At 40.7% G+C, this 16,694-nt stretch overlaps 1 protein-coding gene across 3 annotated transcripts in view; it reads left to right on the forward strand.

Annotated features, from left to right (window-relative positions):
- Positions 1 to 16,694, forward strand: part of fnbp1b (formin binding protein 1b) — a 62,271-nt gene that overhangs the window by 17,756 nt on the left and 27,821 nt on the right. For all 3 annotated transcript variants that reach the window (XM_030767433.1, XM_030767434.1, XM_030767435.1), the window contains exons 2-4: positions 9,973 to 10,088; positions 12,972 to 13,028; positions 14,279 to 14,426. In XM_030767433.1, coding sequence (XP_030623293.1) covers positions 9,973 to 10,088; positions 12,972 to 13,028; positions 14,279 to 14,426 — 321 coding nt within the window. The remainder of the gene's footprint in view (positions 1 to 9,972; positions 10,089 to 12,971; positions 13,029 to 14,278; positions 14,427 to 16,694) is intronic.

The raw sequence follows: 16,694 nt of genomic DNA on the forward strand, positions 1-16,694 counted from the left end.
TAACATGCAAATCACACAAACCCAAACACAACAAACACAAACCCAAACATACACACACACACACACACACACACACTCACTACACACTAACATGTAAGCATGCATGCATAGTCAAACAAACATATCGACAGTTACACTCACATCATACATGAACACTTGCACGCACAAACACACACACACACACACACACACACACACACACAAATGACAGCAGCTCCACTGAGCATATGTAAGAGTGCTATCTCCAAATGCAGGAGTGGATCTGTTTGACTGAATGTAACAGTTTTTAGATTTAGTAACTCAGTGGACACTGAGTGAGTAGACTCTTTTTGGGAATAGTCTCCTTTATGTGTTTCTGTGTGTGTGTGTGTGTGTGTGTGTGTGTGTGCGTGTGTGTGTGTCTGTGTGTGAATGGAGGGGGGGGGGGGGGGGGGGGGGGGGGGGGGGGGGGGCGTTCAAGGTCACCTCAGTTCATATAGGCCTTTCATGTCACAGAGGCAAATGTTTGTGGAGGACTCACCCCTTCCCCTTCGCCAAAATCTGTGTGTGTGTGTGAGTGTGTGTGTGTGTGTGTGTGTGTAAATTTAGATGTCTGCTGTGTGTATGACAGTGTATGCGTGTGACCCTTTTCTTGGTCTGCAGTTGCATTGTTCCACCCCGTCCTGTTGGACAAAGCTTCAGTGTACTAGAAACAGCATTTGCCCTTTCACGCAAATATTCTTCCCCTGTGGCATAACGCCCACCAAGACCAATCATACTGAACAGAGGACATTCAAAGATCCAAAGAGAGAGAGAGAGACAGAAACACACAGAGAGAGAGAGAGAGAGAGAGAGAGAGAGAGCACTGTGTTTGATGTCAAAGGCTGAAAAACAAAAGTCTTTTTTATTACAGTGGGCCTCAGGCTACCAAAGTAAACAAGCAATTGCATTTGTGTGTGTGTGTGTGTGTGTGTGTGCATGTGTCTATGCATGTATGTATAATTAAAAAGGCCACATTAAGAATATGGGGGAGAGAGAGAGGGGGAGACAGAGAGAAAGAGAAAGAGAGAGAGAATGAGAGGCCCAGTCAGGATGTGTGAGAGAGTGTATGACAGTTGTATAGGTCTCATGTGTAACTTAAAATCCTTTCATTTAGTAATTTCTAAGTTCAGGAAATTAAAGTGCAAACACACATGCATACATATGCACACACACAAACACACAGGCAGACTCTCACATGTTGCATCTCTGTCTATTCTAGTTGTCTTCCACAGTGTTTTTAGAGATAGATGGATCATCTCGTTCTTGATATCTGTTTTTTAAACACAGACACACACACGCGCACACACACACACACACACACATATAGGATTCCATATGGAAAGTGGATTCAGGAGAAAATGATCAAACACACAAAGAAGCATCATTTCCCATAAAAAACAGACCCTCTTTTAGGATTCTTGCATGAACCACAAAACACGTTCCCATATATTATTGTTTCCTCTGTGTTTTGGGGGAAATGGTGTGTGTATGGTGAAAAGTGTTTGGGATCACGCAGTACAAAGTAAAGTGTTACTGTATGAATTACAATGAATTACTTTTCTCTGTAACACAGTATGCACAGTTTAAATTCTTGTAATGACATAACAGTTACTGACTTAATTAGAATTTTGTTACTTGTCTTACACATGTATTTCTGAATAGCGTTAGTTGCGTGGAATACATTTAAATTTGGAATACAATCACATCTTCTTTTTTTTTTACGTTAAAGTTCATCTACATTATATCTGTGGTCAGCACTTTTAGGTCACTACCTTGATTTTCTCTGAAAAACCTTTCTGGTTGTCATTTGTATTTTGTTGAACTGATTGACCATTAAATAATCTCTTTGGCTGTAATTTTTATTTATGAGGATATATATTTTTAGGCAGTTCTTGTCGTGGATGAAAGTCTTTGCTTGGTGTGTAGTCACTTAATACTGAAATAACTATTGGGTATCATCCTTGTACCCATTTTGCAGATTTGTATGGGTTTCAAAAAGAGTAACTCAGAAGTAAAGTAATGAGTGGTGTGATTACTTTATTTAGGACATATTAAGTATAATAATCCCATGACAGTTTGACGGAAGAAATTAATAATCTGTAATGGATTACTTTCTCTAGGTGACTATCCATACCCTGTACGTGGGTGTGCGTGCCAGTGTGTGGAGTTTTTATGAAAATCCCTCCAGTGTGAGTGAGGCACATAATGAGAATGGTCGAGACATAGAATGTTTCAGAATATCAGAAAGGTTTGATTGACAGGATGCTATTATCTTTGAGCAGCTAATACACAATAACGTAACAAAGAGGTGAGTATGTGGAGATTTCCGGTAAAGCCTCTAATGTAGCTGGCTGCCTTGCTCTCAACTTTCCTTTACCTAAAATGGAGGGTGGTTTCAGTTAATTCACTATGTAAAAAACACCCTGTACATTCAGAGTGAGTCACTGCACATCTGAGTTTGTGTCAGCGTGTGTCTCTTTATGAATAATAACCCTGTGTCAGTGTATGAGTGTGTGTGTTTGTGTGTGTGTGTGCGCGTGCGGGAAGAGAATGTTGATTGGCTTACTCTATACTGCTATTCTCAGTATGGACCACATGCTAAGCCTTAGCACTGTGTGCTTGTTCCCTACTGCCGACTGTGGCTAAGAGAAGAACTGCAGGCGCATGTTTTCACTGACCTATTCACCCATTAGCAGAGCATCTTTCTCTTTTTCTTTCTTCCTCTCTCTTTCTCGCTCTCTCTCTCTCTCTCTTGGCTGACTAGGAAACACCTCACTCTCCTTTCTTCTGTTTTATGTTCATCTGACAGTCTTGGCTAAATGATGATCTACTGTGTCTCCAGTGTGCACTGCAGAGACAGTGAGTGTGTGATTTGGAACAATGCCAGTGGATCCATTACACACACACACACACACACACACTGACTTTCACATAGTGATACCTTTATTTTCCTTTATGTTTGTAGCAAAAGTCTTTTAAGGAAAACCACCAACTACTACTAACTACTGACTGTGAGTCAGTGACTCTGTAGTCTCAGATTATAATCCTTGTCCATATATCATGGCACATATCATATTGTAGATTCTCTGGACTTGAGCAAAAGGCGTGGCTTACATATCTTTCTGTCACATAAAGAATTGCTGATCTTGGAATAACTGATATGGACCTGCGCTTACTGTAATTAAACCAGCCAAATCAGTCTTGGATTGTCATATTGTTTCTAGCGGTAAGGGTGCTATGGTAATAGTGAATAGTGATCTTGAGACATTTCTTTAATGTAGAATGCCTCAAAGCTTCATCTGTGGAATTGTTCTAAAACAAGAACGCAATGATGCAAAGGTGAAACATTGGTTACTTCAGTCTTTGATATGACGCCGTCCCTACTGACTTATTCCTCATCGATTACCCTCTTCAACTGTCTTTGTCGGCGAGAAGGATGAGTGCTGCTTGTCTGTGTGAGGATGTGTAAGGTTATGAGTGTGTGTTCGTTTGTCTCTATGTGAGTTTGGTTTCTACTGATGATATAATTAGAAGGTCCTCTCTATAAACACCATTCTGTGTATATGTGTGTGTGTGTGTGTGTGTGTTCCATCAAAGCCGTGAGTTCTGAACATAAAGGATTGTTTGTTAGTGTAGTGGCTAATCAGACATATCCTGAAACAACAAAGACAGTGGGATATTAAGCAGCTTGTTTTAGAACATTTTCCTGTCTTTATAAGAAAGGTTGGAGTTTAAAAGGTTGGTCTGCTGACTCATGCTCTGTGTGTGTGTGTGTGTGTGTGTGTGTGTGTACCTCCTGAAACACACAGCTTGGTGCCTCTGTGTCTATCAGTGAGAGAAATGTGTTCTGATGGAGTGCTATAATGCAGAATTAAAAAAAAAAAATTAAAGTTACTAAAGAGAATGAATGAATACATTGCACTAAAAAAGATAACCACATTGAATATTCCCTTTGTGTAACACTTAGTGAAGGGTCTATTTTCTTTGAACTGAAAAATGTGAGAATTTACCAAAATTAAATGTAATATCTGTCAATTAGTTATCATATTTACCCAAGTTCTAGTCAATGGTAGTTCTAATTGTGTTTACAGATTGAATGCCATAGAATTTTAGAAGATAATAACTAAGTGAAAGTTGAAATGGAGGAGGAGGCATAATTTGACATCAGGGATGATGTTTTTTTCTGTGAGACTTAACACCCTTTAGCAATGCATTTAGTTGTATTTGACCTTTCCTTTTAGACAGCATCCTCTGTAAAGCTTTCTTGGGTTCATAAAAACATTATTTATACTTAACGGACATCATGTTTGAACATTCACAGTTTTTTATAGCAGGAGCAGTTATCTTACAAGACACAGCAGAAGTGTCTGTAAAATAATTATATGCTTCTAAAAATGTTAATGCCATAATTATAAATGTATGCATATCTTACTTCTAATATAGAAAGTCTACATTTAACACTTATATGACCTTACAGGCTAGATTGGGGGTCAGGTGTGCTGGGTATTGTGGGTAATGCAGTGCATCTCACATCAAAACAGAGCAAAGTCACACAAAATTGTTGTTTTTGAATACATGTTTAGTCTTACTGCTCTTCGTGTGAAGGCTTTCCCAGTTCAAACTCATTAGAGTGGCCTTAGCCCAGAGGAATCTTGCTCTCCCTATTAATTTTTAAAGATGGGTCCTTCTCTCTTTCTCTCTCTCTCGCTCTCTCTCTCTCTTGTTCAGGCACATGTGACCTCACTCTGGAAAGTAAATGACAGACTTTGACATCATCAAGTCTGCTCTTGCCAAAAGCATATTATACCCTATAACCCTGTTTGTGTGTGTGTGTCTGTCTGTCTGAGTGGGGGTGTAGTGATCGAGTACTATCATAAATCCCTCCATCCTACCTCCCTTTCCTCTCTTTCTTTCTCTGAGTCACTCTGTCGTTCTTCCACTCCAGTGGTTCGACACCACGCTTGAATGAGCTTTTAGTTCACACGTGCTTGCAGAGGAGCTTTCTTGCTTTTTTCCCCCTCTCTCTCTCTCTCTCCCTTTCTCTCTCTCTCAGAATCCCTAGTTCCACTGCATCCAACAGACAAGTGTTGGGTGGACAAGGTTGGGTCTATGCAGTGCTACTGTTTTTGGGTCAGTGGTTGCTGCTCTCTTTCACCCTATTTGATCTATACCTCCTGGGATACTTTTAAGAGCTTGACCACACCTTGACCGTGCTGCATGCGGTTAGAAACTGGATATGATTTCTTCTATCAGCTTCGACCCAGCTATACTGCAACTGCCTACTCAGTGATATCAGCACCACGACTTGACCACATTCTGTATTTTTTCTGAAACAGTTTTGACTCTTCTGGCTTCCCTCTACACCCGAACAACTACCTGGAGTTTCAGCATAACCAAAAGTTGGTTTGACTGGATAACCTTAGCTGAATCTCTCTCAACCACAAACAGATCATACTGGATCTAATAGTGCTCTACTGATCCTTACTTGTTAAACCTGGTCAAACCTTACTGGTCAAAGTGACTGGTTTCACTGGTCTTTTGACTCGGTGTTGGACTATACTGGACTGGACCGCACTGGAGTGGACTGGATTTGGCTGGTTGATAGCTCTGTGAGAAGACTCTAAATTGAGGCACAGGCTGTGTTTTTGGGAGAGGTTTGGGGAGGGCAGCCCCCACACCATCTCTCTCTGTTAAAGCCGGATTACCATGCTCTCGACACAAAAGAGGGTAAATCATTATTATCAGTGACATATTAGGTTACTATTAAAATTTAAGAAACTGAATGAATTGTAAGATTTAAAAGAAACTGTAATTTAATATAGTTACATAAAAATCGTTAAAATCTGTGCAGTACTGAATGCTGAAGTCTTACGTAGCATGAAGAAGGGAACTATAAGCAAAACATGGAGACGACTGGGAGGATGAGTGAAATAACTCGGTTGAGTGTGACTGACATGGTAAAGTTCTGTTGATACCGGGTGTGGCATACAATATCACCTGTAGTGAAAAAGGACCTTGAAAGACTTCTGAAAAGAGTGTGAATGACTCTCGATGCCTGGACACCGCCTCTTATTGATACGGCTGCGTTTTCCGTGTAGAGTAGGTCAAACTAAGGCGGTGTGTCCATGTAGGTCCTAACTTGATTAGGTATTCTGAGTATGTAAGGTAAGAAATTGATGTGGGTTTTGTAAATAGCATTTTTGTCCACATACTGTAGTCACATTCAGACTTACGGACTCTTTAGGTTCTATTAACGGAACTACCTTAAAATAGGCTACGTAATTTTATTTTCCGATGAGTGAAAAGCAGTTTGGAAGTTGAAGCGGTTTATCAATAACATGCGGTATTGCTCCAGTCGCTGTTTTTGGGGCCGCTCCTCCAGTAAAAAAAAGCTTTGCCGCCTTGGTGGTAAGCACCGCAAAAAGGTAAGATCTGTCATCCGACTATAGACGGACAGCAGCCACGCTTTCCTTAAACTGAAAATCCCATCTTCACTTTGAATGTATTTTAACCTCGCTATGCCAGCATTGTGTTTCAGGTGTGTGTGTGTCAGAGAGAGAGAGAGAGTACAGAGATAATCGTTTTAAGGGAAGTTGCTGACTCAAATTGCACTGGATGATTATAATAAACCTGTCGTGTTGAGAGAGAGAGAGAGAGAGAGAGAGAGAGAGAGAGAGAGAGAGAGAGAATGAATGTCAGTGAATGAGTGAGTGAGTTGACCATGGTCCCTGCTGTTGATGTATAACAACAGCTGGCCTTATTTCTACTCAGTATACCTGTTTTGTCCTCTGCTACCAGCCTTTCTTCCTGTGTAATACCGAAGCTAGCACAGCAATATTCAGCTCAGCTACCCGCATACACATCCTGTCTAACAAAAAGTCACTCTCGCTCACACACACTCACACACAGTCCCTTGCGACCATTTTGGACATACAGTGCTGCAAACTGGCGTAGAAAAAAGTGACAAGGGTACCATCTGCGCAAGAGAGAAAGAGAGGGAGAGAGAGGTCTGAATTAATAACAGATATGGTGGAGGAGAAGATGGGGTTATGTTGGAGCCAAACCAAGGTGAAGTGAAATGTGACCCTTTTACGCTTTTTATTAGTTTGTTAAAATGTCAGGCATGTAGCACCGCGGTTTGGTACAGGTGTTAGTTGAGGTACCTGCTCATTGTACATTGCTTTGTGAACGACTAAAGTGTTGTCTTATGTGCATATGCATCTGAGAGATTGTGTAGTTTATACGCATTTAAGCAGTTTCCGTGGATTTGTGAGAGAGTCTACTAAAAATATTCTTATATCAACTCAGAAACTATTTGGAAATTGAAACGTTCCATAATATCACTGTAGATTTTGCTGTGTGTGTGTGTGTGTGTGTGTGTGTGTGTGTGTGTATCTGTGTGTCTGTGTGTCTCCTACTGCATGTAGCATTGTCTTCAACCACATGCAATTGCTGTTGCAATGTACAGGAAGTCTTGTAAGAAATGCTTTGGTTCTTACTGTCAAATTTTAGTGTGATTTGGTAATTACTTAAACAGCATGTCACATAAACAGCGGTTTTGTGTTGCAGTCTGAATGGACTGGGGTTTTGTGAATGTCCTTATGGTGTAGTGTTAACTGAATCTTTACGGTTCATGAAAGTACAAAATCAGAAACAGTTGTGTTTAATGAATCTGTGACCAGAAAAGATTGAGTCGTTTTGGATAGCAGTACACTTTCACATGTGTGAGATGACTGAATAAATATAGCCCCAATTTATCAGCCAAACAACATGCTTTTTTAACATCTAAGCCATGAGAGTTTACCTTGTTGCTCTGTGTTATTGTTTTTTTTTTTTTTTTTAGACACATGAAGCTTAAATGGAAACTATGACTCTTTTTTTGTTTGTTTCACCGAAGACTGGCCTACACATCTGTCTATTGTACATGATAGACATTAGCCCCCCTCCCCATAACAGTTCTGTTTCTAATCTAACTGTACACAGCGGATTCATGAATAATTGAGTACAGAATGATGCTGCTGGTAGCAGATAAAAGTCAACAGCATGTCTGAGTTGTAACTGAAGGTCTGGTTGAAACACCACTCTGTGTGTGAAGGTCTGTATGTGTCTGCATGTATCTCGGTGAATGTCTGCCTGTGAGTGTACCCATGTGTATTTCAGTGTGTGTCTTTGCTGGTTTTGATGCTCTCAGTCAGATAATGCAGAAGGACCGTCTCTCTTGGTACTTGTTTAAAATAAACACTTTGACTTTCACTGAATGTAAACATGTTTTATTTATTTATTTGTAACAGAAATAACCAGAAAGCAAGGTCAACCTCAAACAATAATCGCTGAGAAAATAATGATTATAGAAGTTACTGACACTGACTCAATGAACTTGTTCTAATTTCATAATAAGCTGAAAAATATTTCAGAAGTCAGTTAATTTGTGACTCTGTTGTGTCAAATGGTTCAATAGAATTGTAATTTCCCTGATTATATAAGGTGGTGAAAATAGAGATTTTTTAAACTGTCATATTGAAGTGGTTTTGAGCCTCTAACTTCTTTTTCCAGCCATAAAACAAATGTACTAATTATTTGTCTTCTTTTTAGTCACCAAATAAGCATTTTTCATTTTGGTATTCTTTGATTTTAACTTCATTAAAAAATAGGCATCCAAAGGACAAGCATGTTAAGTAAATTCTCGTTTGTAGGAATGTGTGTGTGTGTCTGTGTGTGTTAAACTGAGTTTAGGTAGGAGGTTAATTGCAGCTGTTAAAAGTGTTCTGTTTTGAAAGGGAAAATATGAACGTTGACAGAGTAATTTAAGAACTGGGAGATGTATGAGTTATTGGGTTGCCATAGAGATCACACACACACACACAGACACACACACACACACCAGCAGGGAATACCCTTGCCTATCGAATCAACACACTGTACCACTTAAATATACTTCACAATACACACTTTTACCCATCACACACCCTTTAAAGGCTTGCAGTTCTCAGACATAAGGGTTCAGTAACTGTGTCCTCTGTGTTTGTTGGTGCCTCAGACCTTTAGTTGATCAACCACTTTCATTGTTGTGTTTTTAGTGGGAAGTAACCAAAATGCTTGTTCTCTGCAATATGTGCTGAAATCTACACTGATTTACTGACTCAACACTCCATCTCCAAATGAATTTGTCTTTTAGTGTGAAGTGGGAAATATGTTACGCTGTTATACTTACTGGCTTTTGAAATGTTAGAACAAAAACATAAATACTGATAAATACTTTGACAGTTTAATTATCAGGAGGCAGTATTATCAAACCGAGCCCATATCTTAAAAAGGGAAAGCCTACCCTTTAACGCACGCTCAACGACACAAAAACGTATTCACCAGATCAGCATTCCATCGGCCGTATTGGCTGTCGAGTGCTATCATATTGGGCCACGCTGTGGAAAATAGCACAAAAACACTCTAAAGATGCAGAATCGCAGGAAATAAATGAGTTTCTCATTTTTTTTTTATCTTGTGGGGAAGAAAAAAAGATGAGAGCAAAATTTGCAACCTTGCCCTCTAACTGATGAATTAGAGTATGTGAAGGAGAACACTGTTTCTATTAGTAGTTTCTTTTTGCAGTATAATGGCACAGAGGGACAGGAAATGTTAGGGCATGAAGTTTTTAGTGTATTGAATAAGAGACCTTAAGCTTTCGGTTAATGTTGTATTTAAAATTTACAGCATACAATTGCAGTTGCATAGGAGAAACCCCCTTAAATTACAAATAGAGAAAAAACATTGAGAATAACCAAGAATCGGGAGGGGGATTCCATTCTCCTCTGGTTGGCACTGTGCAGATAGCGAGGGTTAAAAGAGTGACTCTATTTTCAAAGAACAAAGGAGTGAAAACCACTGAGAAGGCATATGAGTTCCATCTTAAGACAGTCCTTCCTCTAATCTCTCTTCTCTTTCTTTTTTTTTCAGGATCAGTTTGATAACTTGGAAAAGCATACACAGTGGGGGATAGACTTTGTGGAGAAGTACAACAAATTTGTTAAGGAGAGATCTGAGATTGAATTCAACTATGCAAAGCAGATCAGGTGAGTCTGTGTGTGTGTGTGTGTGTGTGTTCGTGTGAGAATGTGAGATAGAGAGAGAGAGAAGGAGAGAGAGAGAGAAAGAGATCATCCATTTCATGACCATCACCTTCATTATCAAAGTAACTTGTTCAGGAAATGATGGAGTATGACCAAGGGTTTGAGAATGTTTGTGTGTGTGTGTGTGTGTGTGTCTGTTCACCTGTCCAGTGGGTCCACATATAGATGTGAGCATTCCTACATGACTCTGTGTGCCCCAGCTAAATGAGTTGCAGTCTGTGGTGTGTGATTGTGTGTAAGTGAATATGTTGTGTCTGTGTGTATTATTGTATTCAGTGGTGTCTTTTTGCACACATTTACACAATGATGGAAAGCTGTACACCAAGTGCTTGAACACACACACTACACACACACTGCCCACACACACAAACACACACACACACACACGCACACACACGCACACACACACACACACACACACACACACACACACACACACATATATATATATATATATATACACCCTGTGTTTCACTGCTGAAAGCTCAAGGCTACAGGAAGCAATTTATATGTGTGTTTTGTGTGTGTGTGTGTGTATGTGTTTTTGTGTGTGTGTATGTGTGTGAGTGGGGGGCATTATTGAGGGGCGGGGTAGGAAATAAGGAAATGTGTGTTACCGTAGCAACAAGATGTCAGTATTCACTTCCCTGCAGCTGACCTACATTATGATTGTCCAATCACAAGCATCGACCCCACCCCTGCCCCCTGCCCCCCACTGATGATAGGATTTAGGGCTCAGAAACACTGATCTCAACCTCAAGCGCACAATCACACACACACACACACACACACACACAAGGAGCGAGAAAGAGAGCGAGAGAGAGGGCCACATTCATACACACCTTGTCTGTACACGCAGTCTGTCCTGTTTTATTGCAGCCATGTGAATGTGAATATGTCTTAGGGGCTCAGTAGGTAACCTCATTGATCAGCTCACCTCATCAGTAAATCAGTACAAAATCTTTTCATCTGAACCACAGCTCTGTGATCTCAGCACTGCTGTATGTGTGTGTGTGTGTGTGTGTGTGTGTGTGTGTGTGTGTGTGTATGTGTGTGTGTATGTGTTTGTGTGAGGCAAAGTTCCATCTTCATCATTTCAGTGTAGTAATCACTGTAGTCCTTGACCTAGTGGGCCAAGAACACGCGCACACACACACACACACACACACACACACACACACACACACGACACCACCACTAGTCTAATGACTGATGTATTACCTCACACTCACACAGACATACGCACAAGACGCAGACATACACGCACTTAAACACACACACAAATTTTATTTAATCCTCGTTAATATGTCTCTCTGTATACATCCCCTCCCCCACACCTACACTGGTAAAATACCCCACCAAGCGATGAATTAGTACATACATAGCAACAAGACATCTGGTTGTGTCTGTGTGCGTGTGATAGAGAGAGAGAGGGAGAGAGACTGAAGGATAGAAAAGGGAGGAATATCTGCCTAGCAACGAAGCAGACACCAGTGGGGAATAGGGGGAAGGGTAGTGTCTAGGGGGAGAGAAAGAACATAATCTGTAATACCTCTCAGACTAATTTTCAGTGTAACTGCTTTTCATGATATCGTTACATGACCCCTTTTATCACATTTTAACCTTACGGGTCAGATTTTAGGTCCTATCTATGTAATTTTTTAAATAAATTTGTGAGTATGAATTTTATGTCTCAAAGAGCAAGCATGTCCTTCTGCAGCCTTGCTGAATACTGTCTCTGACTCAACAAACACTTTGTGTGTGTGTGTGTGTGTGTGTGTGTGTGTGTGTGAGCATGTGAGTATTTGTGTGTGCACATGTGTGCACGTGCGCACATGTGTGTGTGTGTGTGTGTATGTGTGTGCCTGTGTGTGCGTGTCTGTGTGTTTGGATATATGATGTTTGGAGACAGAAGCAGTGGTTGAAGTTTAGAACTTGAGGGACAACATTATAACAGCATTGGGAAATATTAATGTAGACAAACACGCTCACAACAGTGCATCAGTGTAACCTGCTACACTGTGTGTGTGAGGGTTTTTTTAGGTCTTTTTGACAGTGATGAAAAAAGCATCCAGCCTCTGGGTAGGCTTTTCCACTTAATGACTTCTCTGCTTACAAAAACTGGCTAACCACACACACACACACACACACACACTCACAGACACATGCACACTTATGTAAAGCTAAAAATATAACAGAGGGTAACTGAATGTCACTTCTTTGTCTTCTGGTCTGTGTATGTTTCCTGGGTCAGTATCTCCCCACAGTGTCTCTGATGAGTGACCATTTCTGACTGACTCCACATCAGTTTTGACTCCAGGTCTCAACAGTAATAGGCTATCTGTGCCTGTCATTGGCTTTGCTCACTTGTGTTTACCATAAGGACAGAGAAAAACTGATAAAACCCTTGCAGTCACTGACAGTCACTGTCTGTAGAGTCTCACCCTCTCAGTGTTCAGTTTCACCCTCAGAGTATTCTGACTACACATCTAGGCTCTTAACTTGCTTTAGCCACTGTGTGCTTTTTGATTGGCTTTCAACTTCTGTAAAGTTTCTTACAGGCTTTTAGCCTCAAGGAGCTTTCTGATTTGGTTTTAGTCAATCTCCATCATTGCAACTGAAAGTCAGATAAATTGTTCTTATCTAATCTTTTGCCTGGAATCGGTTTTACTGAGAAAATTACAATCCCAGCATCTGTTTGAAAACAGCTGCTTGTTTCCTACCCCTCAAGAGAGCTTTTGCTGCTTTTTATTTCATCTGTCATGTGATGAAACCTTTTCCCATGAAGAGAATTTGTCATGCATTAACACTCTGCCTTTTATCCAGGAATCTTTCGAAGAAATATCTGCCCAAGAAGAACTCCAGAGAAGAGGAGGAGAGCAAGTGAGTTTGTCTCTTTTTTAATGCTTCTGCTTCACACGACAGTAACGCTGATCTATATACGTGTACAATGGAGGTATATCTGTCTGAAAGAGTATAATGCGTTAAGTCCAAGACTTTCTGCTGTCTCTGTCCCCGCCTGTCACCGAAGGTTCGGTCTTTGGCCCTTCTCTGTTTTTCGTTTGACCGGAACAGCATTCCCAGAGCTGTTAGAAATGTGTCCATTTATATGCAGATGGAGCAGTTAGTTTTGTATTCTGTAGGCTCCTCAGCCCTGGTTTCTCTCTAGGAAATCTTTAAGATAATCCAGCAGCTTCGCTTGACCCTGGCATCAGATACCTCTTAAACAAAGAGACGGGGTTTGGCAGAAAGGCTTAGGACACCCCTGTTGATTTTTTTTTTTTTTACTAGGATTAGGACATTCAAGCTTGGTGTTTTATATTATAGGCCTAAGCCTTCCTCTTTCGCTCCAAGCTAAACTAGCTCTGATATTGATGACCAGATTTGCTACCAGTGGTCCTTAATACAACGCACAGTTGCACTCTGTAGCCTTTGTAAACTGATATTCGTTACAAACTTAACAAAAATACGTGATTTTTTTGCTCATTTCTGAAACCTTTCTTGGTCCAACCTACCTTTACTTGAGAGAATGTCATATTCTGCCCACTCAGTTTTCCTATTACATTCTGTTAACAGTCTGCAAAGCCAGGACCTCATGAGAGCAGTCCTCATTGTAGTTTTACTGACATTTTCTCACAGGCTGTTATTTCCAATCCCAGTAATCATTCCACTACCTCTCTTTACAATATACCGATTGGTATATGTTGAACAGTTTTAGCTGTGGCTTGATAGTTTCTTTGATATTGATCTGGCTGCCTGTGTCAGAGTGTGCTGTACTGTGGTTTCCTATTGCTGTTTGTGTTTGTGCTTGGTGTTTGTTTTAAGGAGATTTTTTTTCTGCAATTTGTTTCTTATTTTGTCTTTATTGTTTCTCATTTTATCTTTATTTAGGCCTGTCACTGTTCCATACTCCTCAGGAGACTTACCTTTCACCAGGCCTTTACCACAAACAAAAATTTGCCCTAAACTGATTTGCCTGGTTAAATAAAATAACTTATATAATTTTGAAATGATTTTGAATTTGTGTCTGTGCGGTTGCTTCCTGTGTTAGTATTTTGTTTTGCGTGCTGATGGTGTCAGTCTGTGTGTCAGATATGATGCAGTGATACTAATGATGTCATTTGGTTTGGCAGGTACTCATCATGTAGAGCCTTCATCACGACTCTGAATGAGCTGAATGACTATGCCGGTCAGCATGAGATCATCGCTGAAAACCTGACTTCCCAAATCATCACCGAACTCTCCAAATACACACAGGAACTCAAATCTGAGAGAAAATCAGTGAGTGGCTTGTCTGCTTTTCTCTGTGTGCTTGAGTTTATGTCTCTGTACGTTGTGCTGTTTTAGGCCTCTTATGTAGCTATACGTGTATACACACATATGCACTAACATAGTTCATCGGTTCCTGCACGCTTTTGTCCATCAGTTTGATCAAGTATTCATTTGCTGTGCCATGCATCGGCCTGTTAGTCCCTCAGATGGTCCGTCCATCTTCTCTTAGGGGAAATAGTGAGGCTAGTGGTTATGCTGTGATGGGAAAGTTCAGCATTAAAACTCTCCACTGCATGAGCAAATAAGAGACTAAATACAGCCTCTCCCTGTGGGCTTAGCAACTGGCCAGCACACACACACACACACACACACACACACACACACACTCACACGCACACACACACACACACACACACACACATACACACACACACACACACACACACAAACACACACGCACACATTCCCTCTCCCTGTCTCTCTCACTCTCTCTCTCACTCACACAAACACACACTCATACTCACACACAGACATAACCTCACACACCACTCTCTCTCCCTCTCTCTCTCTCTCTGTCTCTCTCTCTTTCCCACATGCGCACACACACACGCACACACACACACACACACACACACACCTCAGGGGAAGTAAAGAGTTGTTTGTGCTCATAGTGTGATTAGGGAAATATGTAGTGATAGAAGTCTAACCTTATAAACACCTGCAGAGAGCTGCCGGATAACCACATAACCAGAAGAGATCATTCAACAGATTATAGAAGCAATTTGCATGAGACTAAGAGCATATAAGATCATGTAAAATAAAATGTTCAATTATTGCTGCTCTATTTTACACATTTGCACCTGCACTTAGGTTCAGGTTCATGCATTTTATTTCACTGAGTGGATGCTTATTCACAGCAACTTATATTAAGCTCATCTAACACTCAAGACTGACATGTAGCTAGCCAGACTGATTAGCAAGACTGACATTACTTTATAAGGTAAAGCATGATTTCCAGACACTCTCAAGTACTCTGTGTGTATGTGTGTACATCTGACACTGTGACAAACAGTGTTATGCTAAGTTAAAGATGCTCCTTATAAAGTTATTCAGCAGGAAATATCAAAAGACACTGGGACTTTCCCACATTCTCCAGCCCCTCCCCCCCCCCCCCTCTCTCTCTCTCTCTCACACACACACACACACACACACACACACACACACACACACACACACACACACACACACACAAACACACACACTTTAACACACACCCACCCTTTGGGGTGTCTTTTGGTCTTTCGTGTGTGTGGATTCTCTCCCAGACTGCGCTCTCTTGAGACTACAGGGTGCTACTGCTACTTCACCCTCGTTTCTCTCTCTGTCTCTCTCTCTCTCTCTCTCTCTCTCTCTCCTATCTCTCTGTGTCTCGCTTTCTCTCTCTCTCTCCTTTCTCTCTCTCTCTCTCTCTCTCTCCTTTCTCTCTCTCTCTCTCTCTCTCTCTCTCTCTCTCTCTCTCTCTCCGCTGCCATTAATTTATTAATTTTTGCTCTCCTGTCTATATTTTCTATTTCTTTCTCACTCTTCCCTTTCATATTCTCCTCCATATTTTGGTCCATTTCTCTTTTTGATTTCTCTTCTGTTCCACAATAGTATGTCTGTGAAGACTACAATTCCTGACCTCTCTGTCTTGCACTTTCTGAGCAGGGATGCCCTCCAATAGTCTGTTCTGTAAATCATAAGATATCTTGATCTTCATACAATTTAAACTATAGTGGAAATTTGATTGTACAATTGTTCAAAATGTGTAATTTTAGAGACCACACTACAAGGAAAATAACCCTGAAGGAAGATAGAAAAGCAAGACTTTCATTCTCTTAGTTCACTTCTGGAAATGCGAGAACAGGAGAATCATTTTCTCTGTGCTCTTACAGTCAGAGATGCTTCCTCTACTCTACCAGTTCAACACTGTATTCAGATAGAAACAAAACACACACACACAGACACACACACACACACACACACACACACACACACAGATACACATGCTTCTGTTTCTATCGTAAAACTCTCTGTGTCTCTGTCTCTTTCTTTTGTATTCTCTTCCGTGACTAGATTGACTGGGACTTGACTCTCACTCATGTGATGATTCTCTGTTTTTATGAGTTTATATAAGTACAATCCATTGATCATATCTATGAGACTATGCATTTCTCTCTCTCTCTCTCTCTCTCTCTCTCTCTCAAATGGATGGAATGATGACTGAATAACAGCGAG

The sequence above is a fragment of the Chanos chanos genome, chromosome 3, assembly GCF_902362185.1.
Source record: "Chanos chanos chromosome 3, fChaCha1.1, whole genome shotgun sequence".
Lineage (NCBI taxonomy): Eukaryota > Metazoa > Chordata > Actinopteri > Gonorynchiformes > Chanidae > Chanos > Chanos chanos.